At 51.0% G+C, this 24,517-nt stretch overlaps 4 protein-coding genes across 4 annotated transcripts; 3 read left to right on the top strand and 1 right to left on the bottom strand.

Annotated features, from left to right (window-relative positions):
• Positions 1-339: 339 nt before the first annotated feature.
• HRG_03991 (Pol) lies at positions 340-3,275 on the top strand (the record flags this gene model as incomplete). Its single annotated transcript, XM_044862462.1, has 13 exons — positions 340-444; positions 511-588; positions 716-797; positions 852-963; positions 1,057-1,348; positions 1,444-1,627; positions 1,678-1,851; positions 1,906-1,936; positions 1,979-2,049; positions 2,144-2,346; positions 2,518-2,814; positions 2,882-3,118; positions 3,174-3,275. The coding sequence occupies 13 exons, from the start codon at positions 340-342 to the stop codon at positions 3,273-3,275; spliced, it is 1,968 nt and encodes a 655-aa protein (XP_044723488.1).
• Positions 3,276-12,580: 9,305 nt separating this feature from the next.
• On the top strand, positions 12,581-14,980 carry HRG_03990 (glycosyl hydrolases family 31 domain-containing protein; the record flags this gene model as incomplete). Its single annotated transcript, XM_044862461.1, has 2 exons — positions 12,581-14,570; positions 14,622-14,980. The coding sequence occupies 2 exons, from the start codon at positions 12,581-12,583 to the stop codon at positions 14,978-14,980; spliced, it is 2,349 nt and encodes a 782-aa protein (XP_044723487.1).
• A 2,091-nt stretch (positions 14,981-17,071) lies between these two features.
• On the top strand, positions 17,072-18,159 carry HRG_03989 (ricin-type beta-trefoil lectin domain-like domain-containing protein; the record flags this gene model as incomplete). Its single annotated transcript, XM_044862460.1, has 2 exons — positions 17,072-17,552; positions 17,642-18,159. The coding sequence occupies 2 exons, from the start codon at positions 17,072-17,074 to the stop codon at positions 18,157-18,159; spliced, it is 999 nt and encodes a 332-aa protein (XP_044723486.1).
• Positions 18,160-18,700: 541 nt separating this feature from the next.
• HRG_03988 (AMP-binding enzyme domain-containing protein) lies at positions 18,701-24,120 on the bottom strand (the record flags this gene model as incomplete). The annotated part of the gene is made up of 3 exons (XM_044862459.1): positions 18,701-19,373; positions 19,417-23,984; positions 24,061-24,120. 3 exons carry the CDS (start codon positions 24,118-24,120, stop codon positions 18,701-18,703), a joined length of 5,301 nt encoding a protein of 1,766 aa, XP_044723485.1.
• Positions 24,121-24,517: the final 397 nt, after the last annotated feature.

The following is a 24,517-nucleotide window of genomic DNA, read 5'->3' as shown; positions in this document are numbered from 1 at the left end:
GAAAGGCCGAGACCCGAAGGAGGAGGAACGGTGCAACATACGAGGACAGGCGGCGTTCGTGTTCGCCGGAATGGTTCGCCGAGCAAGAAAGTTCAAGCATCGAGACGATGGAGTGCGGATCTTCGCCGCAAGCCTGAAAGACATTGAGAAGGCATTGACTCCGAGGAAGAAGTCAGACCCGAGAGAAGCTGCCCCGTCACTACCACGAGTACCTATCCGTCTTCGACCGCGACCAAGCGGACCAACTCCCACCGCGTCGTCCGGGGTGTGATCACAAGATTCAGTTAGAGAGGTCCTGATGACAAGGAGAAAGAACCGCCGTGGGGACCATTGTACGGCATGTCACGAGAAGAGCTCATTGTTCTGCGAAAGACTCTCACTGAGCTACTCGACAAGGGTTTCATTCGAGCAAGTAGTTCTCCAGCGTCAGCACCAGTTTTGTTCGTGAGGAAGCCCGGTGGTGGTCTGCGCTTTTGCGTGGACTATCGAGGATTGAATGCGATCACCAAGAAAGACCGATATCCCTTGCCGTTGATCGAGGAAACTTTGCGGTCGCTGTCCAAGGCCAAGTGGCTCACCAAACTTGACGTTATCGCAGCATTTCACAAGATTCGCGTCGAGGAGGGAGACGAGTGGAAGACAGCATTCAGAACACGTTACGGACTCTACGAATGGCTTGTCACGCCATTCGGGTTGATGCTCCGCAACGTTTCAGCGTTACATAAACCACACGTTGCGAGATTTCCTCGACGAGTTCTGTTCCGCTTACATTGACGACATCTTGATCTACTCGAGCGGTTCGCTCGCAGATCATCGCAACAAAGTCAGGCAGGTCCTTGCTCGACTGCGAGATGCAGGCCTGCAGATTGATATCGACAAGTGTGACTTTGAGGCAAAGAGTGTCAAGTACCTGGGCTTCATCGTCGAAGCCGGGAAAGGTATCCGCGTGGACCCGGAGAAGGTGCAGGCAATTCAGCAGTGGCAGCGACCCCGTTCTGTCAAAGGCGTCAGAAGCTTTCTGGGGTTTGCCAACTATTACCGGCAATTCATTCCCAGATTCTCCAACATCGCCGCGCCTCTAACGGCGTTAACAAAGAAGGATGCGGTGTTTGCGTGGTCGAAGGAGTGCGACAAGGCCTTCGAGGAGTTGAAGGCTCTTCTGACCAGTGCGCCGGTCCTTGCGCAATGGGATCCGGATAGAGACGATTGTGGAGACGGATTCATCCGGTTATGTCACAGGAGGGCGCTCGCAAAGGGCGATGACGGCATCATGCGGCCTGTGGCCTTCTTCTCAAAGAAAAACGCACCGGCGGAGTGCAACTACCCAATCCACGATAAAGAGCTGCTGGCGATCATTCGCTGCCTTGAGCATTGGGACGCCGAATTGAGTGTGAAGTCCTTTACCGTTTTGACGGATCATCTCAACCTCCGTTACTTCACCAGAAGCAGCAACTGAGTGAACGTCAGGCGCGATGGGCTGAGACGCTATCGCGGTACAGCTTCACCATCAAGCATCGACCGGGCAAAGAAGCCGTCGTACCGGACACGCTGTCTCGACGAGAACAGGACATGCCGCACAGCGCCGAAGATGATCGGTTGCAAGGACGACGTGTTCAGCTGCTGCAACGTAACAAGGGTGGCCTGGTGACAAAAGTCAAGAGCGGTTATGTCACCAAGGGCGACACGGATCAACCGATGACGCAACAACTGACCAAGACGACTCAATCGAAAACCCTTTCTCGGACCCGGAACTGCAGAAGTTATGGGACGAAGGTGTCAAGCACAATCGTTATTGGCTCATCCGAAGGCCGTACAGCAAGGCGAGAGGCGTCTGCCGTCGCATTGGGGACTGCCCGTGATGCTCTCGGAATGCTCGATTGACGATGGAGCGGCTCTGCTGGCGAGCGAATTTGGGTGCCGAACCACGAACCCCTGCGCACGCGGCTTATGCAGGAGACGCATGACTCAACGCTTGCAGGACACCCCGGACGGGACATGCTGAAGTCCTTGTTGAGCCGCAAGTTTTATTGGCCAGGCCTCGATTCAGACGTGCGTCAATTTGTGAGAAATTGTGATGTGTGTGGCCGAAGCAACATTTGGCGAGAGAAGCGTCGCGGTTTATTGAAGCCGCTACCTATTCCAGACAGGATCTGGTCGGAGCTGTCAATTGACTTTGTGACAGACCTGCCACCAACCAAGTCGAACGGTTCGACCAACCTTATGGTCGTGACGGACAGACTGTCCAAAAGTGTCGTTCTTGAGTCATTGAAGGACATCACGGCCGAGACGACGGCCAGAGCATTGCTACGGAACGTGGTGCAACACCATGGCGTGCCGCGCGCGATCGTCACTGACCGTGGCACGCAATTCACCAGTAGACTATGGCAGAGGCTCTGCGAGCTGCTACGCGTGAAGCAAAGATTGTCTACGGCGTGGCATCCCGAGACTGACGGTGCAACAGAAAGGGCGAATCAGGAAGTCGAGAGATATCTGAGGATCTTTGCTGCTTATGCTCAGGATAACTGGGAAGAGCTGTTGCCAGCGGCCATGATGGCCATCAACAATCACAACTCGACGTCGACAGGCCTGAGCCCGTTCTTTATCACGCATGGGTATCATGTTGACCCGATACAAGTCAAGGAGAAGTTACGGACGGACGGAAGGTCCCCAGTGACCAGGGCTGAAAGCATTGTGCAACGATTTCGAGAGGCAACGGAATGGGCCCAGGCGGCAATTGCGTCAGCGCAAGAGCAGCAAGAGAAGAACGCCAATTCGCGAAGACAGCCGTCAGACCAGTTCAAGCCTGGAGACAAGGTATGGCTGCGACTTCGCAACATCCGATCAATCGGCCATCAAGAAGCTCGATTGGCTGTCGGCCAAGTACACCGTCCTGGAGACCATTGGGTCACACGCGTGCAGGCTGGACACGCCTCCGGGAATACACAACGTGTTCCACGTGTCGCTCTTACGCTTAGCAGCGGACGATCCGCTACCGTCACAGACGTCGGATGACTACCGCCCACCGGCCATTTTGACGGACGATGGCGAGCTGTGGGAAGTGGAAGAGATTCTGGACAGGAAGAAAGTCGGGAGAGAGTGGAAAGTGTTGGTGAAATGGGTCGGATGGATGGGTCCGACGTGGGAGCCAGTCAAGTACGTCGCAGACACAATAGCACTGGCTAGGTATGAAGAAGTTCATGGGAAAGTTGGATCGAAACCACCCCAATCGAAACGATCGAAACGGGGAGGAAGGAGGGGTTATTGTAACGGGCTGAGCCCGTGAGGTCTCGGCTCCGCTCTCGACAAGACCCACGGAGCTCCGCTTATAAGCTCGTGCCATCTTCGAGAGCTTTCCTTTCTTTTCTTTTCTTCTTCTTTTCTCCTTAGCTTTAGGATACTCGTCGCAGTCGCTCAGCTAGTTGTCAACACACTCAGTTGAGACCGTTACATATATTATTTATAGTCCTTTTTAAAACGCTAATAAGAACTTAGGGTCTTAGTTAAAGATAATCTAAGTAGGAATCCCTTAGTTATAGTATATAAATTTAGTAAAAAATACCTTAGCTTAGTTTTTTATAGTAAACTAATTATAGCTTAGGATAAAGAGCCCTATTTTTAAGAACTTATTAGTTACCGTTAATAGTATATTATAGTAAACTTTAATAAGTAGTATTTATAAAGTTTAGTTTATAAGGATATTTAAGAGCTTTATAATAAAATCTATAGTAATTATATAAAAAGGTAAGGCTAAGAAAGTAATTAAAACTAACTTACTAAGGGCCTTTAACTAGTTAGTTTAGTTTCTATAATAAGTATTATTATTATAAAAAAGATATAGCTACTTATTAAATATAAGTAATAGCGTTAATTAATATATATAAAGTACGCGATATACCCCCTTAAGGATACTAAGTTAATTCGTCCTAGGATACCTAGATATCTTAGACTATAGAGGGAATTTTTATATAGGTAGGCCCTATACTAATACTACGCTTAATTACGCTAGCGGGACTTAAACTATAGGCCTTTCTAGTAGTACGCGCTAGGCTAGCTAGAAGAAGTATATATATAGTTACTAGGAAGTTCTTAGAAGGGTAACCCCTTTACTTAAGCTTATAACTATTATAAAAAAGATATAGCCGCTTATTAAATATAAGCTATAGCGTTAATTAATATATATAGTATACGCGATAATTATACTTATCGATAAAGCTATTAATAAGCTTCTTAAGGCTAGTAATAGTAAACGTAAAGGATAACTCCTTTTATATCCTTTACTATTTAAGGTAAAATTTACGCGTATAGTTATTAGTAATAATTTCTATAGTATAAGTAATAAGGATATAAAGCTAATAAAAACCTTTAAACTTAACTAAGTAAAGTAACTTATTACGCTAGATAATAAGAGACCGACCTAAGACTTAGTACTTTTAAGCTACTTTAATATACTAGCCTACTTAGGTTTTTCTATATATACTTCTTAGATCTTTTAGTATAGGTTAGGTTAAATAAAGAATTTTATAACCGCGTATATATATTTAACTAGCACTTTATCCTCTTAAACGCGGTCTAATTCCCTAGGTTTATATTTCCTAGGTATTATAAATATATAAGAATATACCCTTATATTCCTATTTTACTATTATAAAGAAATAATAGGCATAGGGAGGCTTTATAAAATAAGCTAGTAAAAAGAGGCTCTATAATATAGTCTAAGGGAATAACCCTTAAAGATAAAGACCTCTACTAGACATCTATACCTTCCTCTAGGAAAAGCGGGTCAGGATAAGCCTATCCTTACAAACAAAAATATGCATAAAATGCATAAGTCAATTACGAGCAGAACGGATACCCTATTGCCTATTTTAGCCTAGCGGTTCCGAAGATATCCGCGATACGAGAATAGGTAGGGCATAGAACATTCTAGTTAAATCCACTACTTATGCTAGAACCCATAGTCTTACGTTGACCATCACGCTATAATTAGACCCCCTACTAAGTTAGGAAGATATACTATAGATAGAGCTTTTTAAGCACTATAGAATATGCTAGAAAGCTAACTAATTAGTCTACTAGTAGGCGAGCAATGGTCTATAAAAGACGAAGGATTTCCCTAGGAGTAGTAGATAGAATAAGTAAGTTCGTAAGTATCTTTTGCAACGCTATTCTTTTAATATATTATTCGGCCCCTTATATACTCGTTATAAATTCCGGATAAAATCCTACCCTATACTCCTTCGACCGATCTTTCCGCTTACGTTATCAATTACCCGATTCTACGCTTATTACTTATACCTTCTTATAAAATATAGTTAAGATAGTATATTAGTAAGGATATTTAAGGTTCTAGGAATATAATAGACCTTTAAAGGAAACTAGCTAAGGTACTATAAAGTAAGTATAAGCTAATTATTTATCTTTATATTAATAGTAAATAATAATATTTACTTTAAGATTACGCTTATAATAATATAGTTAGTTAGTATAATAACCTTTAATAGTAAGGTAGAGATAATATATAACTAAAGCTTTTAATATACCTAGAAAAGATAAGTAACTTTAAGTTTAGTAAGCTAGTATTTAGGCTCTTTATTACTTAAGCGTTTACTAAGGTAAAAGATTAGCTAAATACTTATTTAAGGTATCTTAAGGTATATAAGTAAAAGCGGAATTTTAGGAAATTAAGGAATTATATAAGACTATATAATAAAAGGGAAAAGTAAGTATAAGATAAGAATTTTAATAGAATTTATTAGTAATATATTAGTATATAAAAGAGGTATTAAAGTTAATAATTTTTTCTCTATTTACTAGCAGACATACTATCTTAGATAGATAATTATAGCTAAACGGAAGAACCTTTTAAGACTAGATTTAGGCTGCTATATAGCCCTAAGACTAAGGAATTCCGTAATACCTTAAGTATATCTAGAAGTATCTTAGTTCTATTAATATTTATATTTAAAGGAGGTTAGTCGTGCTAGTATTCTTAAGAGGTCTTAAGAGGTCTTAGCTAGTATTCTAGGCTAGCTCTATTCCTTTAATTCCCGATTATATAATAACCGGTAACTCGTTTAATATATAATAATATATAAGATAACGAGCGATTCTTACTTTATAAGATAGGATTTTATCTATAATTAATATACTACTTATTAGCTTATATAATTAAGAGAGTATATTATAGCTACTTTATTTATAGTAGGAACACCGTTCCTTATAATATCCGCTCCTATCGGCCGGTCTTAATCCCTCTAGGAAAGTATATCTAGGACTATAGAGTCCCGCCCTAGCTAGTACTTAATCGAGAAGTTAAAGCGTAAGAGATACTCCGCCTAGCGGGCTTACCGTTTTAAGAGGTACTAGCGGGTTATAAAGTACTTAAGATTCTTATAGTCTATAAGAACCTTAAAGCTCTCGTAGCTCCGGAGCTCCGCTTACTATTACTTAAGGTAGCTAATAATCGCTAGTATCTCTTTATCGTAAATAGCGTAATTCCGCTCCGCTAAGGTTAGCTTATAGGAGTAAAACGCTATTAGTTACTTCTACCTATCTACCTCCTAAGAGAGCGTTCCTTTAAGTGCCTAGCTACTATAGTCCGCTTCGGCTAACGTAGACTAGTCGAAGTCCTACTAAAGTAGTACTAAGGCCCGCGAGAATAGGTCCTTAAGCGTATAGAACGCTCCTTCCTATATAGGCCCCTAATAAAAGGCGGTCTATTTCCCGGTAATCTCGTTTAAGGGACTTATAATATAAGAGAAGCCCTTAATAAATATCCTATAATAGTTCGCGAACCTAAGGAAGCTCTATATACCCGTCTATATAGTTAGGGCCGCTTAGTCCTAGATCGCTTAGATCTTTACGGGATCCGCCTATATACCTACGCCTATATAAATAATAAAGCCTAGGTACTTAACCCTCTTAACCCTAAATTCGTACTTATCTAAGTTAAGGTAGAGCTTATAAAGTTAAAGGCGCTTTAGGACCCTCTATACTTTCTATATATAGTCCTTATAGGAGCCGCTTATATAGATAAGGATATTATCTATATATATAGAGGCGAACTCGTTAAGGACGTCCTATAGTACGTTATTAATATAATGCTAGAAGGTAGCGGGCGCTCTTAAGAGGCCGAAGGGTATTATAAGCTACTTAAATAAGCTATAGCGTATATAGAACGCTGTCTTCTACTTATTACCTTCTAAGATCTATACCTTATAGAACGCTTATTTTATATCTAGCTTTATAAACTACTTTGCCTTTAAAAGGTTATAGAGCGTATCTAAGATTAAGGGTAAGGGGTAGCGGTCTAGCCTTATAATTATATTTAGAGCCCTATAGTCGTAATAAAGCTATATCCCGCCCCTTAGTTTACGTATAAATAGGACTAGCGCTCTTACTTTAGAGCTACTTACCTAAATAAAACCCTTATCTAGGAGGTCCCTTAGCGTCTTCTTTAATACTAATAGCTCCGCGTATAATATACTATATAGCGGTCTAAATAGTATAGGTAGTTCCTACCCCTTCTTATCGGTATAAAGTACGATCTTATAGTTTACCCTTAGCTTATATAGGTTAAGCTTATTTACTTCCTAGGACTTAAATAGTAGTAAGAGGTTATAAAAGCGCTTTAGTATCTACTACTATAGCTTAGAGGGCGACTTTAGCTTCTTTATCTAAAGGGCCTTATCGATATCCGCTAAGCTAACTATATAAACCGCTATATTAGCCGCTGCTTAGCCTTACCCCCGCTCTACCTATTATATAGTTCCTATAAAGATAGAGGCAAGGACTTCTTATACTAAGTATAAAGCTTATACGCTTAGTCTTATACTTATAAAACTATTATTATAGCGGACCTACTATTATATAGGCTTAAACTATAGCTTCCTTTAATATAAAACTAAGTATAACTTTATATATAATAACTAAGGTTTTCTAAGAATTAAGGGAAATTCTAGTTAAGGGATTATATAGGCTACGATAAGCTTATAGTAACTATCGACCTCTATAGCTAGCTATATAATACCCTTAATTACTATACCTTCTATTACGCCTAAGGCGCCCTTTACTCGCCTTAAGGCGATCTTTTCTACTAGCACTTATATCTCTTATATAAGCGCCTCGTTAACTATAGCGTAGTACTAATAGCCCTTATTTATAAGGGTAGTAACGGGTAAGGAGTTATTAATTATAACCTATATTAAAGTAGGCTCCTCTTCTATATAGGCGGATAATTCCTCCTTCTCCTTTACTAATACTAGTAATTAAGGCTCTAGAGCCTATCTTTACTCTAGAGTTACTCTTTTTCCTCTAGGCCTAGGGGGGCGGAGTCCTCCTTATCGTCTAAGGTAAGGAGCGGTTCTATCTTCGCTACTTAAACCGCTATAGGCCGCTTAGCTAAAAGGAAGGGGCATTTTAATATAAAGTATATAGATACTCCGTAATATAGGTAGCGGCCGTTAGCCTTCCTCTTCCCGATTTCCTCGCTTATTACCTACTTCGCCCGCTACTTAGAGTATAGGGCGGTATAAGGGGTAGTTAATAGCGTCTTCTTACCGCGTCTAGCTTAGTCTATATAGGTAGCCGATATTAAGGTATCCCTATCTATATCGATAGCTAGTTATTTATCTTATAAAGGGGCGGTAATCCTATCGCCGCTATATAGTATGCGCTTATAGAGCTTTTAGAAACACAGCGTCTATTTATAGCCCTAAGCTACCTTTATTAACCGGCTTATATACTCGCTATAGTTAGTAGGTATAATTATAGGGATAAGTAGCTCTTATAGGGCCGGCGTAATTAAATTCTATAGCTATATAAGCTTCGCGCTATCTTTTTATACTATAGTCCCCGCTACCTATAAGAGCGTCTCTTTAAAATCGGGAAGGAATTCGCTAAAGGTTTATCTATCTCTTTACTTAAGGGTCTATAGCCTATCTTACGCCTTCTCCCGCTCTTATACGTTGCCGAACGTATATATAAGGTATTAAAAGAAGTCTTATAGGTCGCGTCTACCCCTAGGGCCGCCTTTATCTTAGAATCTAGAGATCCGCTATATCTAGGGCTCTAGTAGCGTATAAAGGAGCGAATACTACGCTATATCGCGATAGCTATTTAGGCCCTATTTCTTATTAGTTATAAACTTCGTCTATAGCCGGCTAAGGAAGAAGTAGAAGGACTCCGGCTTACTATCCTAAGTCGGCTAAGGGAGCGGCTTCTACGTTAGTAGTATCGCTGCCGTAACCGGCGTTACGGAGGCTATAGGGGTTAGAGCTAGTCTCGTAGACGGCTCCCTTAGTATAGCGAGAACCTTATCCTTCTCGCTAGCTATCGCGCTTTTAATCGCTTCTAGGATAGCTACGATACTTCCTATCCGTCTAGGGAGGGGCGGAGTGCTTCCTTAAGGGGGAGGCGCCCTCTTTAAAGAGATATCTATTAGATCTATTAGTTAATAGCTTATACTATTACGGAGTAGGTAAAGGCATAGGCGTAGGTACCGTCTATAAGATAATATTAATAAGCTATATAGAGCTCTCCTATACGCGGCTAGCTTATATATATACGTATAGGATCCGGCCCTCTATATATAACTATATAGCTTAGGCCGTAGCCTAAGCCTATAACTTATAATAGTTAAAGACTCTTATATAAGATACCCTATAGTTAATAATCTAGGTACTTATAATAATATTTACTTCCTTTAAGGAAGTAACCTTTAACTCCTTAAAGCTCCTTATAAAAGAAGGAACCTAGAAGCTACTAAGTAAACTCTAGGAAATTACCTAGAAATCCTAAAAAAAATAACTAAGCGGATTATATAAATATTTTATAGAGATTTCCCTTAGGGATATATTATATAGGGAATATACTATAATTTCCTAAGTAATAATAGCTCTTTAAGGACTATACTAATATTTTCCTAAGAAGTTACTATAAGAATATAGTAAGGAAACTATAGAGAAATACCTATACCTACCTAGGGAAAATACTAGGAAATACTACTAATATACTATACTACTATTATACGATTATAAGATTAAGATATTACTTAGTTAAAGCCCTAAGTAAGGTCTTATACTCGCTATAGTATATATAAAGGTAGAGAACCTACTAGATCTTAGGCGGGTAGAGAAGAATATAGATAGTTATTACTACTCTTACTTTAACTTATAAGACTAGTAGCTAGTCTATATTTAACGCGCGTAATAATATATAGTAGCTAGTCTATATAATACGTTTAATTATATATAGTAGCTAGTCTATTTAGTTACTTATTAGACCTATACTAGATCTAAGTAAACGGCTAAGTTAAAGTACCGGCCCTATACTAAGGGACTAGTATATAATAGTAATAGTAGTAATAGACGGAATTAAGTTATTTAGATATAACCTATTAATATTAAAACTATATTAGCCGTTAACTTCTTTATTATTATTTACGTCCGATTCTTTATTAAAAGAGATTACTATCGCGTTATTTAAAGTCTATGCTTAACTAGCTAATAGATATCCTTGCGCTTTATCCGCCTTAATAGAAGCGTAATATTAAGATACTATACTTATAGCTTAAGGTAACTAGCGCCGCGCTAAGTATAACGGCTTTATAATAGAAAGATCCGCTAAGTATGCCCCTAGTAGAGTCTAGAAGATTAGGTTATCGAGAGTAATAAGAGCGGTTATAATAGGAGGTAGAATTACCGCTTATAAAATACTATTTCTCTCTTAAGCGATATAAAAGCTTCGTTAATAAGTATTCTCTAAAGAGGCATAGGGGAGCGAGGGGTAGAGCACCTTATATACTTAAGAAGACTACCTAACCGGCTTTAGACGGCTACCTTATTCTCGAGGAATTATTCCGCTCCTGCGTTTATGCCCCTAACCCCTAATAATACGATTCTTAAGAGCTAAGTCTAGACTCCTTAAGTTAGCCTCCTACTCCGCTCTCGTCTAGCTTACTACTAATTATTCTAATACTAAGCTATATATAACGTAAATCTAGACGTACTTCTCGTCTAAGTAATACCGTTACGAAACGAACTAGCTTAGTAATAAAAGTACCTTCTCCGGCGTCCCTAGAGTCCGCCTAGCGCTCTATATATTAGCTCTCTACGCCGTATAGTAGGATCTCGACCCCCCTAATTACCTTATCCTGCTCGTTATCTCCTATATAAGAGTCTAGAATCTACTCGAGAGGGTTATTAGAGTTAATCTCTTAATATAACCCTATCTTAGCTTCTAGGCTAAGACCGAGCTAACGTTCGCTTACTCGACACGGATCGCCGTAAAAGACCGCCGTAATTACGCTATTGCTAATAACGTAGGCCGCCGGAAAGCGCTAGGCGAGGTAACACTAAGTCGCGATCGTTATATCTAAAGTTCCTGCCCCTTATTGTTAATAACGTATTACCTTAGTGCGCTCGCTCGTATATATAATCGGCTTGCTAATGCGTTAGCTGCTGCCGGTCCTTAGCGCGTTGCGGAGGCCTCCCAGGTCGACTATCGGCGCGGTCCGACGTATACGGTATTTTTACTATTAGCTAATAAGCTATCGTAATACGCTAAGCCTCTACGCGGAGGACGGTTAGCGAGGACGGTTGCGCTAGTTCGAAGGAAAAGGCGACTAAATAGATATCCCGATTAAATAGAGGGATTAGAGGGGACGATAGGGGATCGATTCCGAGCTTATAAAATAGTTTATACTAAGCTTATTAGTAATTATTCGACACTATTTAGTTATAAAAAAGGGGCGAGCTTAGATATAAAGAGAGCTACTAAGCGGAGCAATAGTCGTACGAATACGTATAGAGATGTATTAGAAGGAGCACCAGCGGGCCGGACGCTATAGCGCGAGAACTAGGATATATCGGAAGGTAATAACGAGGTCGTAGAGGTAGGATTGGTCGCAGGCAGAAATGCACGAAGGCAGGGTGCCTAGTAGGGGGATAGCGGCCAACGATGAGGGAGGCGACGGCAGAGAAAAGGGAGGAGAAAAGTCCAGAGTACACTTTGACGGGGAGGATGGAGGTCGGTCTATAAATACAGACGCTGGGCGGGTGGGATACGGAGGAGAGCGCAGCGCTATACCCAATCGGGGATGCCACCATACCCGGCGGGTGCAACAGCGTGTTCCAGACTACAAAAACATCTGCTATTGGTCTCCAATCACACCACTTATACAACTGTTGGATTTCTGGCTCTCCGTGCAGGCACGTCGATTGCTGCTAACCGTGACGCAGTTGATAAAGGGTAGAGGTTGCCGCTTAATAAACGGACCATGTTATATAGGGGCGGCCCGGTAGTGCGTTAGCCTGCGAGTGAATGAGTTTCGGGAAGCGGGGTCAAAGCCTCCGGGCTCCGCCATCGAGGCGTCCGCCGAGTCCGATGACAACCTCCAACATCACCTTGGGTTACCGCGAGTGCAACAGCGCGACACATGAACACCTCTTGCACGGCCTAGAATGATGCGGGCTGCACTGCTGATCTGCCCACAGACTGATGCTCGCAGCCAGCCCTATATAAGGAGAGGATCGCCCTGGTTGGGTCTGCCGTTTGAGAGCATCCATCTCCCACTGCCATCATGACTCTGCAGCATCTTGAACCAGACTCTCCCTCCTCCCCCTTTGTCAAAGGCGAAAAATACCGCTTCACCGTCCTCACCGATGGCTTGTTGCGATATGAATGGGCCGAGGACGGCCAGTTCGAGGACCGGCCGTCGTCCCTTGCCGCAACCCGCGCCGACTTGCTCAAGTCCGTCCCCAAGTTCGAGGTCCGCGAGACATCAGACTCTTTGGCAATCATTACTCGCCGCTTCCGCATGACCTACGACAAGCGCGAGTTCACCCCTTACGGCTTGTTCGTCGTTGTCACCGGCCACACTGGCACTACCTGGCGATATGGGGAGAACAACGAAACGCTGGGTGGCACACGTCGGACTCTTGACGGTGTCGACGGCCGCGCAAGCCTCGAAAAGAGCGTCACCTCGCGCAAGGGCTTCGCCAGCCTTGACGATTCGGCCTCCTTTCTTTTCACCGACGATGGCTTCGTCGCGCCGCGCCGCCCTGGACCTGGCCGTGTCGACGGCTACCTCTTTTGTTATGGACACGAGTATCGCGAGGCCGTCCGCGCGTTTCTCAAGCTGTCGGGCCCGCAGCCGCTGCTTCCCCGATGGGCTCTGGGCTCTTGGTGGTCTCGCTATCATGAATACACGGCCGACTCCTATCTTGAGCTCATGGACGCGTTTGCCCACTACAAAGTGCCGCTCTCCGTCGCTTGCGTGGACATGGACTGGCACCTGGTCAATGAGCCCGTCGTGAGGCGTTACAAAGCCAGTGGTTGGACCGGATACACCTGGAACCGCAACCTGTTCCCGGACCCGCCCGCCTTCCTCGACCAGCTGCATCGCCGGAATCTAAAAGTCACGCTCAACGACCATCCGGCCGATGGAATAGCGCCATACGAGGACTTGTATCGCGACATGGCGCGAGTCCTCCACTTTGACACTTCCCGTGACGAGACAATTCCCTTCGACATTAGCAACAGGGCCTTTCTCAACGCCTACCATGACCCCCTGCTCAAGTCGCTCGAGGATATGGGTGTTGACTTTTGGTGGGTTGATTGGCAGCAGGGCACGGAGTCGCGCATGCCAGGCGTAGACCCTCTATGGCTGTTGAATCATTTTCATTTCGCGAAATGGCAGAAACCTGGCCGTCCCATTGTTCTCTCCCGATATGCCGGGCCAGGCAGTCAGCGGTATCCCGTTGGCTTCTCAGGCGACACTGTTATATCGTGGAACTCACTCAACTTCCAGCCTGAGTTTACCGCGTCGGCCAGCGATATAGGCTTCTTCCAGTGGTCTCACGACATCGGAGGACACATGTTCGGTGCCCGAGATGACCACCTGACGACAAGATGGGTGCAGCTCGGCGTCTTGTCTCCCATCATGCGGCTGCACTCTAGTAACAGCAAGTTCAATGGCAAGGAGCCATGGCATCTACCCGCAGGCTCTGGCCAAGGACCGAGAGAAGTGGTCATTCAGTTTATGCGGCTCCGGCATAGACTTATACCTTACCTCCATACCATGAATGCGCGAGCAGCCGCCAAGGACGCGCCGTCGCCGCTCGTCGAGCCCATGTACTGGAGCTATCCGGAAAGAGAAGAGGCTTACAACGTCCCCAACCAATACAAGTTTGGGCCAGAGATGTTCGTCTGCCCCATCACGAGCCCTACCAACCGCGCCACGCATACCGCCAAGGTGCGCGGGTGGCTGCCCCCGGGGATTTTCGTCGACTTCTTTTCGGGTGTTGTCTATGATGGAAATCGGACCCTTTGGCTGAACCGCACGCTCGACAAGGTGCCCGTTCTGTTGGGGCAGGGGGCAATTGTCCCACTTGATGGAAATCTAATGCCTCCAAACGGCTCACAAAATCCGGATAGCTTCGAAGTTGTCGTCGTCGTCGGAGCTAATGGCTCCTTCGAAATTCTTGAAGAGTTCGGGGATGAAAAGCGAGATCCGGACTGGGTCAAGACGCTCATCTCCCTCGACCAAACCAAAGGGAGCATCTCCATCGGCTCGACAAAGGGCGGCCCCTCGAAGCGCCGCTGGTCGCTGCGTCTCCTAGGCTTCAAATCAACCAAGGGTGTGCGAGCCGTCGTCGGCGATAAGCCTCTCGACCCGGACGTGAAAGTGGCCGCAAACGGGCTCGTCGTTGCGCTGGGGGACGTGCCGGCCGGCGCGGGCGCAACAGTATATCTCGGCGCCAACCCGCAGCTCGCTATAAATGACCCGCAGGCCCTCATTTATCCTATCCTGTTTGACGCCGAGATCGAGTACAGGCTCAAGGAGAATATTGATGCCATTATGAGCGCCCCTTCAGTTACGACCGCGGTCCGCGCCAGTCAGCTGGAGGCGTTGGACATGGATCCCGACTTGCGCTCGGTTCTGACGGAGCTTTTGCTTGCCGACTCGCGCGTGGTGTGAGACCGACGTTCGAGAGCATCTTGTGTCCTTTGTCGTGTGCTTTGGCTCCACGTGTCACACATTGTTGAACAATGTGAGCGGCACGTTTAGTTTGACTCCGAGCATGAATCGTGAACGTATATATACTTCGTCGTGCCCTGCGGACTGTGATGTCTTTTCTTATCCGTCCAAATGCCCATGGGGCACTGTCTTTCCCCACCATCTTGTTCATGGACATTTCGACACCCATCGTGGTAACTAATACGGCAGCATTTGCCAGTGTAGTTAGTCGGTCCGCAACAGACGATCTCAGTGGCCGAGTACAAGCTGACAGGTGGCCATTGCGGCGTGCACCAAACAGAGTTTGGCGAAGCGGATTTCGGCATCGGGTCCGCACATTGCCCGCTTTCGCAATGCCGGCACTTGAAGTCGGGACTCGGACCGCACGGCCCGGGGCGTTCGGGTCCACACGGCGACCGCACTCGGACCGCACGGGCCCGGGGCGTGCCGGCTGGAATTCAGACTTGAATGGCGCACGCTCATTCCTCAAAAGCCCGTCATGGTAAATGTTTAAAATAATGAGTCTGTAGTTAGCATACAGGTAAGGCGTTCAACCGCGACGCAACTTTCCGTTAATGACTCTTTTGCACTTGGAGCACGCGATGGAGTCACTCTCACGCCGAGGCCTACCAGAAGCCCTGAAACGATGACGTCTAGCTGCAGACAGGGGCTGGTCATGCCGACGGCTAATCTCCTTTGAGGCTCCAGGGCAGCTCCATCAAAATCCGTATTAAGCTTCTGCGGCTCCTGTTGCTTCCAGCAAAAGCACCATCCAAGTCCCAACCCGTCCTGCCGACACTGAAAGAAACCAGCCCGTTGGAAGAAGCAGACACGAATCCATGCACAAGGTACTTCTAAGCCGGAAGATGACGGCTCCGCGACTCGGATGAGCCAGTCAGGCCGTCGCAAACCGTTACTCGCCCCTGTCCAAGCCTCGGCGCTAAATTCTCACGACGCTTTCTTAACCAAGACTCCAGTGAGAAGGATCAAGAGTGATTTAGTCCTCCGGTACATGCAAGCAAGCGACGCTGGCTCGAGTGTACGGTGGCGCTTGGGGATGCATTCGTGGGGGCGGAGAACGGATGATGGGGTCAACAGGTCGACGACGAGGAGCCGTTGGGTCAAGATAGACGCGCGGGGGCAAAGTCGGCAGCCCGCGCGCTTGTGGCGTCAAGCCTCCCGCCGTACTGCCCGTGTCTTAAGCACAGCCGTGTGTGGGCGGTTATTAATAGTCGGCCACTTGTCAACTCGGGGGCTGTCTCGCCTCGTCGAGGAGGCCCCCGAGCCTCCAACTTGACCTCTCTGGTTCCCTCCCGCGAGGTGCCCTCTGGTGCTTGGAAACTTCAGGCCTCGATGGTAAATGTCAATGACGCCAAGAACTCACTCCACACCTCGATAGCCGCCGCCCTTGTCAGCTCGAGCCCCGTGGCACCAGACCCCCCGGCAAGCGCCCCAGCTCATTCAGCCCAGCGGGACGGGATCGAGCCGCACCTTGGCAATGGAGGCGGGTGCCACACTCTTTTTGTTTCTTGTCCTCCCTGCAGGCGCGGGCGGAAAAGTTTCCCGTTTGGACATGCCGGCTCCGTCTTGCGCGCGCTTGGCAATGCAGCAAGTCTACTGTATTAATATATATAACTTTCGGTGTGGAAAAAATAACGTGGCGAGAGGATCGAGCGTGCTGGCATGACGGTCTCTCTGTCTTCGTCAACACAGTTAACATAAAATTCTGACGGCTGGGTTGCCAGATGATGATTGACGGCGACCTCCTCTGCCTCCCAGTCGTCGCGTTGAAAAGCCGACCCCTGACCGCTGCCTGCTTACGACAGCCACCACCCGTCGATCCCCTTGTTCATCCCAAAACTAGCTCCACGTTCACCCCAGTCTTGGAACCTTTCTATTTTCTTGGCTTTCGCCTTCTTTTATTTTTCTTCCTTGGTTCGCTTCTGCCATGTCTTCCCCGGTGCTCCGTCGATCGATGTTTGCCCTCCATGCTCCATCTCCTCCTCCTTCACCTCCGTCTCATGTTCTCCCCTCTCCAAAGCCATCGCAACCATGTCGTCTAAAAGCCTCAAGCCGGTAACCGACCTCGACTCCAACGTCTGGTGGCACCTCTCCGAGACCCGCGTCGACAACTACACAAAGCCCACCTTTGGAGCAATGCTTCAGGTGGCAGACAACGGCGGAATCTTCGTTTACGGCACAGGTGCCAACCAGTACTGGCAGTTCCAGCCTCTGGACAAGCCTGGCCGATACGCGCTGCGAAACTCGAAGACCCAGATGAACAAGCAGCTCTCCGTCTGCTACAACCCGGAGGAGATCGATGAACACAGAACACGGGCCTGTATGGCTGAGCCTTCGGGGGCAGACGAGCAGAAATGGGACGTCTTCGATAATGGGAATGAGACTCTTGGGTTTATAAGTGTGAAAAACGGAACGAGCTTCCACCTCGACGTCAGGCCAGGATCCAACGTGTACATGAGCTCGAATATCAACAGCAATGCGTACCAGCCGGCTCAGCACTGGATCCTCACCAGTCAGAGGGATGTCAACGACGGGGCCTACTCTACTGTTTTCAGCGACGCAAGTCTCCTTCCTGCTCCAAGGGCGTGCCCCCTCTAACAGCCTCGTCGCAGGTCCCCGTCTCGACGATAGTTGCCGACGGCACGACGAGGACAGTATCCAGACCGTCTAGAACGGCTTTTCCCTTTCATTCGGGCTCTGGCTCCAGCTCCGATGACCCCGACAACTCCCCCTCCAGCGGCGTCTCCTCCGGCGCCGCGGCAGGCATCGGCATCGGCGCCGGCCTCGTCGTAATCGCCCTCTTCTTCGCAGCCTGCTACTTGTGGCGCCGGCGCCGGCGCCGCTCCACCCCGGATGCCCCCGTCTCGGACCCTTCGGCCCCGGGCACCAACTGCGGCGGAGCCACCGCCTACGCCTCCCTCGAGAAGCCGTCCCCCGTCTCGCCCTACTCCTACCACGCCCACGGCAGCAGCCCGGCTCAGTATCCTCCCATCGCCGGCGGAGGCGCTCCGCAGGAGATGCCGTACGCGCCTGCGCCGGGGGAGTTGCCGGCAGATACTCACTACAACGAACTCGAAGGAGCCTCGGCGCCGCACGCCGCTCTCCCCCACCCGCGGTGAGCGGCCTTGTGGACAGAAAGATGGACATACGACTTGGGTTCGGGCGCCTTGTCAAAGTGATACCCCTGGCGGCCCGCGCCTCGTGCCCCTTGCGGCTCGCAGCAGCGCGCATGGGCAGCTACGATTCCCTGCTTCAAGATGGAACACTAGGCGGCCTTCGGCTTTTGATGTGAATCAATGGCTCGGCGTTTAGGCACGCCAGCTCGTACATTGTGGAGGCGATTCGGCCATGGCTCTGCATCGTGACGGCGAGTTGGCAAATCACACATCGCAAAGCATGTATGATATTATTTTCATGCTAAACCTCCTCTATACAGTTGCCTGATGCAAAGAGCACAAGTTAAAACAGCAGGGTGGAAGCAAAAACCTGGCCGGCCGTAACAAGCCTCCAAACATACCCAAACTCCACTCCTCACTCCACATGTAAGTGCGTCGTAAAGCCACCCGCATGGCCCACAGCCGTTGACAGAGCTGGGGTTTGTATCGTCGGCTACAGTTGCTGAAAGCAGCTGAGGGTCGTATCGTCAGGTACAGTCGAAAGCTACTTGGCGTTCGTATCGCCGGCCAGGTTCATATGCATGTTCGTCCATTCCTCGGTGGCGTCGTCGTGGCCGCTCCACATCTCCATTCCCTCTCGCCCATCGACGCCGGGCAGCCTTATCCTCGGGGGCGGACCATCGCCTGACTTGGCGCCCACGGCCGGCCCGTCATCGTAGTGTTCATAGTCCACCGCCTCCCCGCCCAGGGCCACGCCGTAGCCGGCAGGCCCGGCGTGGTCTCCCGCCGGGGCCATGTTGGCGATGCGGTCCATCTGCCGCTGAAACTCTTCCTGCTCCATGATCTGGGGTGTTTCGACATTCTTCAGGCTCGACGAGCCGAGGGCGGGCATGCCGCTGCGGATGCTCGCAGTCGACTGCCGGTTGGGGTCGGCACCGCCTGCTTCGCCCATGGCCGCCGGGTCGAGGTCTCGGATGGCAAACTGGGCCAAGGTCCGCAGCTTCCGCGTAACCCAGCCCGCCAGAATCTTGCCCCGTTGCTTCTCGCCAAGCCGCGACCGCGGAAAGTCTCCCTTGCTCACAAAGGCGACGATATCGACAATGATCTGGTGCTCGTTGAGAATGGCGTTGACGATGACCGGGACAATGGACGCGAGGTACGGCTTGCGGCTGACTTCGACCAAGACGACGACGAGCCCGCCGGCTTGGAAAACCGCACTGCAAACGTTAGACACGTCGACAACTCGAGGAGAATACTCACCAGCCTCCCGGCACAATGTTGCGATGGGAGCGTTCGACCGAGTACTCAATGTCCATCGGAAAGTGGCTCAGGCCGTTAATCTCGAACGTCTCGCCTATGCTTCCCAGGACAAAGAGCACCTGCATATCCACCAAGGCTCCTCCCGGCCCAATAGGACGGCTGACGTTGTGTAGGAAGCCGAGGTCGCCCGTCCGCACAAAGGGCACGCCGGGGTCGCCGTCGACGGTGCGGCCGTCAAACCGCTCCGCGTCAAAGGCGTCTTTTGAGCCGTAAAAGGACTTGACGCACGCCTCGGAGTCGACCCAAATCTCGCCATACTCCCCGTCGTAGCAGTGCGCCCGGCTTTCCGGGTTCACAATGGCGATTTGCGTCGACACGGGTACCATGCCCGAGTCCTGGACCAGCAGCGACTTGGGGTCCGAGTCGGGATCGACGGGGACCACGAGGCCGCGGCGCAGGGCCTTGGGGTCGAGCCACAGCTCGATCGGCTCGATGCACATGTAGGATCGCGACGCAACCATGGGGTTGAGCACATGCGAGTAAACGGTGTTGATGGCCGTCCTGTCCAGGCCGACGCCGGCAAAGTGGAGCCGCACCTTCTGGAAGACGTCCACCCGCGGCCGGCTGTCAGCGGTAATCATCATGTTCTTGAGCTCGTGCAGCGCAAAGCCCTTGGCCGGCATGGCGGCCATGGCGTGGTCCAGCATCTGAGGGGTCGCGTACGTGTCCTTGATCTTATACCGGGACAGCGTGACAAACAGCGACATGGGGTTCTGGGCAAACTCGACGGGCGACAAGAGGTAGGTCGGTGTGCCAATGTAGATGCCCATCAGGCAGGTGTGGATGAAGCCCAGGCCCGTGGTGCTGCGGACGCACCCGAGGACCGGTCGCGAGCTCGTCATCTGGCACGTCTCCTTTTGCACCTTGCATATCCCCATGATCGTTTCGTGTCCCAGCTGGACCGCGATCCGGCGCTGGTCGGGTGTCCAGTACGTCCAGACGATGACGGGGTACCCGGGCCGGATCCAGGCGGGATCGATGGTCAGCCCCAGGTCTCGCAGCCCGCTGTTCTGCTTCGGGGGCTTCGACGTGTTGTACACGTGGGGCATGGAAATCTTGAGAATCTGCGCCGACTGCTTGATGTGGCTCGCCACGGGCTTGAGCTTTATGAGGTGGTCGACGTCCTGGTTGACGAGGACGGCCTTGACGTTGTAGTCGGCAATGATGTGCAGAAACGCCGGCACGTCCTCGTTGAGTCGGTTCTGGTCCAGGGGCGCCATGGGGATGACGACGGCGCCCAGGTTGACGCACGCGTGGACGGCAAAGACAAACTCCTCCGAGTGCGTGTACATGAGTATCAGGTGGTCGCCGGGCCGCACCTTGACCTTGTTCTTGAGATACATGGCCACGGCGGCCACACGCGAGTCAAACTTGCGCCACGTAATGCCCTTGCCCTCTCGGCCCCGGCCGTCAATGGTGCAGTAGGACAGCTCATCGGGCTGGCGGGCGACGCGCCACTGGATGAGGTCTGTGATGCAGGCAAAGTTGTTGAGCGGCGTCGAGGTCCGGTCGTCAATGACCACCTCCCGCCGGTCGATGCCCGAGTACTGCTTGTCGGCCGGGGCCAGGATGTCGGAGCGCGACTCGGATGCGACCGGCGACCAGATGCCGCCGATGGGGTCGATGCCGATGGGCAGGTTGAGCACCGCGTGCTCGACGCCAAACTTGACGTGGACGCAGGGCAGGTTCCCCAGGTCAAACTCGCGCCGGCACAGCATGTTGCCAATCTCGCGCCTCCCATTCTTGACGACCCGGGGCAGCGAGTTTGGCGCGGTAATCATGACGCAGTATAGCCGCAGGTGGTGCTCCTGCATGAGCACCTCGGTGCAGCGCTCGGCCAGCGAGTCCAGCAGCGCCGTGTCGGGCTGGCGCGGCGGCCCGCCCGACGTGAGTGGCGCCGTCGACGCGGCCGCGGACTCGAGCACGACGACGGGCAGATGCTCGTCGTTGACAAAGACGTCAAAGGCCGAGCAGTCGTATATCTTGGGGACGTTCTTGACGATGCTGACGACCATATGCTGCACGAAAAAGTAGCGGTACTCCGCGATTTCGTGGCCGTGCTCCACCCACTCGACCTTTTGCCGGATGCGGTCCTCGTACAGGCCGAGCACGAATACCTTGCCTTCGATGACGGTGCCCAGCAGGCCGGTCCGCAGAAACTCGGGCTCGACCGGTGTCGGCGTCGGCTCGCCCGGCTCAAACTTGTAAGGCCGTGCGTGGAAGATTAGCTCCGTGTTTTTCGGCTGTGCCCAGAAGCCGCCAGAGAGGGACGGCGAGTCGACCCAGATCTCGCCAACCATGTGCGGCGAGGCGAGGAGGCCTGTCTCGGGGTCGACGACGGCGAGGGTGGCGTCCGGGATCGGGTACCCAAAGGCGGCGACTCGCACCATGCCCGGCTCGTTGGGCGCCTTCTTGGCCACCTCTTCGCCGTACGCGGTGACGACGACCTCGTTGGTCTTGAGGGCCTCGCGGTCGAGGAGAACCTCGTTGAGCTCCGTGTTGGCGCGCTGCTCCGTCGTCGCCGTCGTGCCTCCGCCGAGCAGGCTTCCGAATCCGTTGGAGGGGGCGGGCTTCTCGTTGTCCTTGTCGTCGTCGCAGTCGGAAGAGTCCGTGTCGCAGTCTCGCTCGAGCTTGAGCGACACGCCCATGCGCTCCTCGCCCCCTAGCCAGTCGCGAACGCTGACAACCATTCCTCCATGTTCCGGGAGACAGAGCATCGGGGCGACAACCTCGCGCGCCCTCGGGTTTCTCAGCGGCCGCAGCCACCGGTCGGCCAGGACCTCATGGAATTCGCCGTCGACAGTGAGCGTATCAATCAAGCACAGCTTGACGGCTTGAAAGTTGGGCTCCATGCCCTTCTTGAAGTTTCGCGTCGTCATCGGATCCGACTGGTAGTTGTACGCCGCCCGTTTGAGCCCGGGATAGTCGGCCACCATAATGGTCGCCTTGTACTTTGTGATGAGGTGCGCATAGAGGCCCGGGACGTCGACCGCCTTGTTGTCGAACCAGACGGTTGTGTGCCCGCCGTAAAAGGTCAGCAGGACGCTGAGGATCATGCCAATGCCCTGCCGGGGGTCCAGGTACGAGAGCAGAATCTCGCTCCCCGCGCCGCCGCCAATCTGGCGCCCGTTCTTATCCCGCAGCGCCGGGTTGAAGGTGTCTCCGGGGCCGTTGCCGGGCACGGTCGAGACGACGGCGCTGAGGCAGGCCATCTGGTGCATAATGGTGCGATGGCTGAGCACGACTCCCCGCAAGTCGCCCGTGGGCGCGCGCGAAAACTCAATGTACGCCAGGTCCGGCACCGTCAAAGGAGGAACGTCTTCCTTCTTCTTGGGGTGCCAGCTGCCAAATTCGTTCGTCTTCCACCACTCGACGCCCTTGGGCCAGGTGAGCTTCTGGGCAGTAATGTCCCGCTGGAACGCCTTGAGGTTGTTATCCGTGGTGAGAGCCAGATGAGCCTGCGTCGAGGTCAGGATGTAGTTGAGCCGCTGGTAGTCCTGCAGGTCGTTGATTGGAACGGCCACGACGCCGGCGATGAAGCAGCCCATGAGGGCAATGGCAAAATCGATGACCTCGCTGTCGCGGTAGACGAGGGCGACGCGATCGCCGCGATAGAGCGAGCTCTTGTCCCGAATGACCTGGGCCACCTTTTCCGCCCGGGAGGCGAGCTTGTCCCAGGTGATGGAGGCGATTTCCTTGCCCTTGGAGTCGAGGACCCAGTAGGCGGGCACCTTTGCGGTTGTGCGGGCACGGTGTCGCAGGACGGCGGCCATGTTGTCGAAGCCGGACATGGGCGTGTTGCTGTCGTGGGGGTCTTGGATGGCAAAGGGAACCTCTCGCGGCTCGAGCGGCTGCTGGTACTCGAGCACTTCAGGGGGAGGCATGTCGTTGGCCGTCAACATGGGCGGGGCCATGGCCGCCGTCGGGGAAAAGGCATCGCTGGACGAGTATCTCTGGGGGACGCCGTAGTCGCCCGAGTGGTGCTGGTCGTAGTGCTGCTGGCCGGCGAAGTCGGAGAAGAAGCCCTGGGAGTCGTGCAGCGTCGTGGTGCGGGCATCGTGGTGGTGCAGGTGGTGCGGATGCGGGTCGGCGTAGGCGCCCTGCTGGTCGGGGTTGAAGGCGTAGTCTCCAGAGACCATGGTGCCGCTCCGCGTTGGGCCATCGCTCCCCGGGGTCAGGAAGAGCGAGTCGCGCTGGGTGGCCATGGGCCGTTCGGCAATGGGGCCTCCGGGACGCAGGAGCCCGGCCGGGTTGGTGTCGGAGACGGCGGGCGGGCTGTAGGTCGAGTCGGACTGGTATGCGGGCGAGGCGGGGCTGGTGGGATCGGAGTCGTGGCCCGTCATGGCGGCATAGGCGGCGGCCCGGTGGTCGTCGCTGGCCCCATACTTGGCGCTGTCGGGAGAGTGTATTCGCAGGCCAGTCCGCGGGGCCGTCGGGGGGCTCGCAAAGTGCTGGGACAGCAGTAGGGTCCGTCGTTTTTGGAAGCCCTTCTGGGTTATGTCGCCCTCCTGGAGGCAAGTCAACGGTCAGCCCAGGCGGATCGGGTGCAAGGCGGCGTGGACGAGGCGAGGGGCGTAGGCCTACCTCCAACTCGCGCTGCAGCTCGTCGAGCCTGGCCTGGAGCTCTGGATCGTGGTCGGCCATGGCGGCGGGATGGCTGTCGCAGTCTATACAGAGGTCGAGGCGCTTTGGAGGAGGCGGGAGGCGGCCATGCTCAGCGGAGGGGGTCGCTTTGTCGCGGCGGGCCAAGTCTCGTGATGATAGGCGGCGGTGGTCAGGGAGACGCTCCAGCGGTTGGTTGGCCTAGGGGACAGACGCGGACGCATGGAGGAGGGCAATCAAAGGGCAAGGGGTACGGAGTACATGGAGGAACTGCAGCTCACGCAAAAGTGGGCCTCGAGCGAGGGGAAGGAAGATGAGGGAGAGGGAGGAGCGTTGATCAGGGCTTTGGTGCCGCTGTTTATTACTCGGCGCGTGCTCGCTGGACCAGCGCCACTGGCAGTCAATGTACGGTCAGTACCGTACCTAAGGTACTTTGTAC

Source organism: Hirsutella rhossiliensis, assembly GCF_020360975.1.
Source record: "Hirsutella rhossiliensis strain HR02 chromosome Unknown scaffold00003, whole genome shotgun sequence".
Lineage (NCBI taxonomy): Eukaryota > Fungi > Ascomycota > Sordariomycetes > Hypocreales > Ophiocordycipitaceae > Hirsutella > Hirsutella rhossiliensis.
The sequence above is the reverse complement of the archived record's forward strand: the minus strand, read 5'-3'. Positions and strand labels throughout refer to the sequence as shown.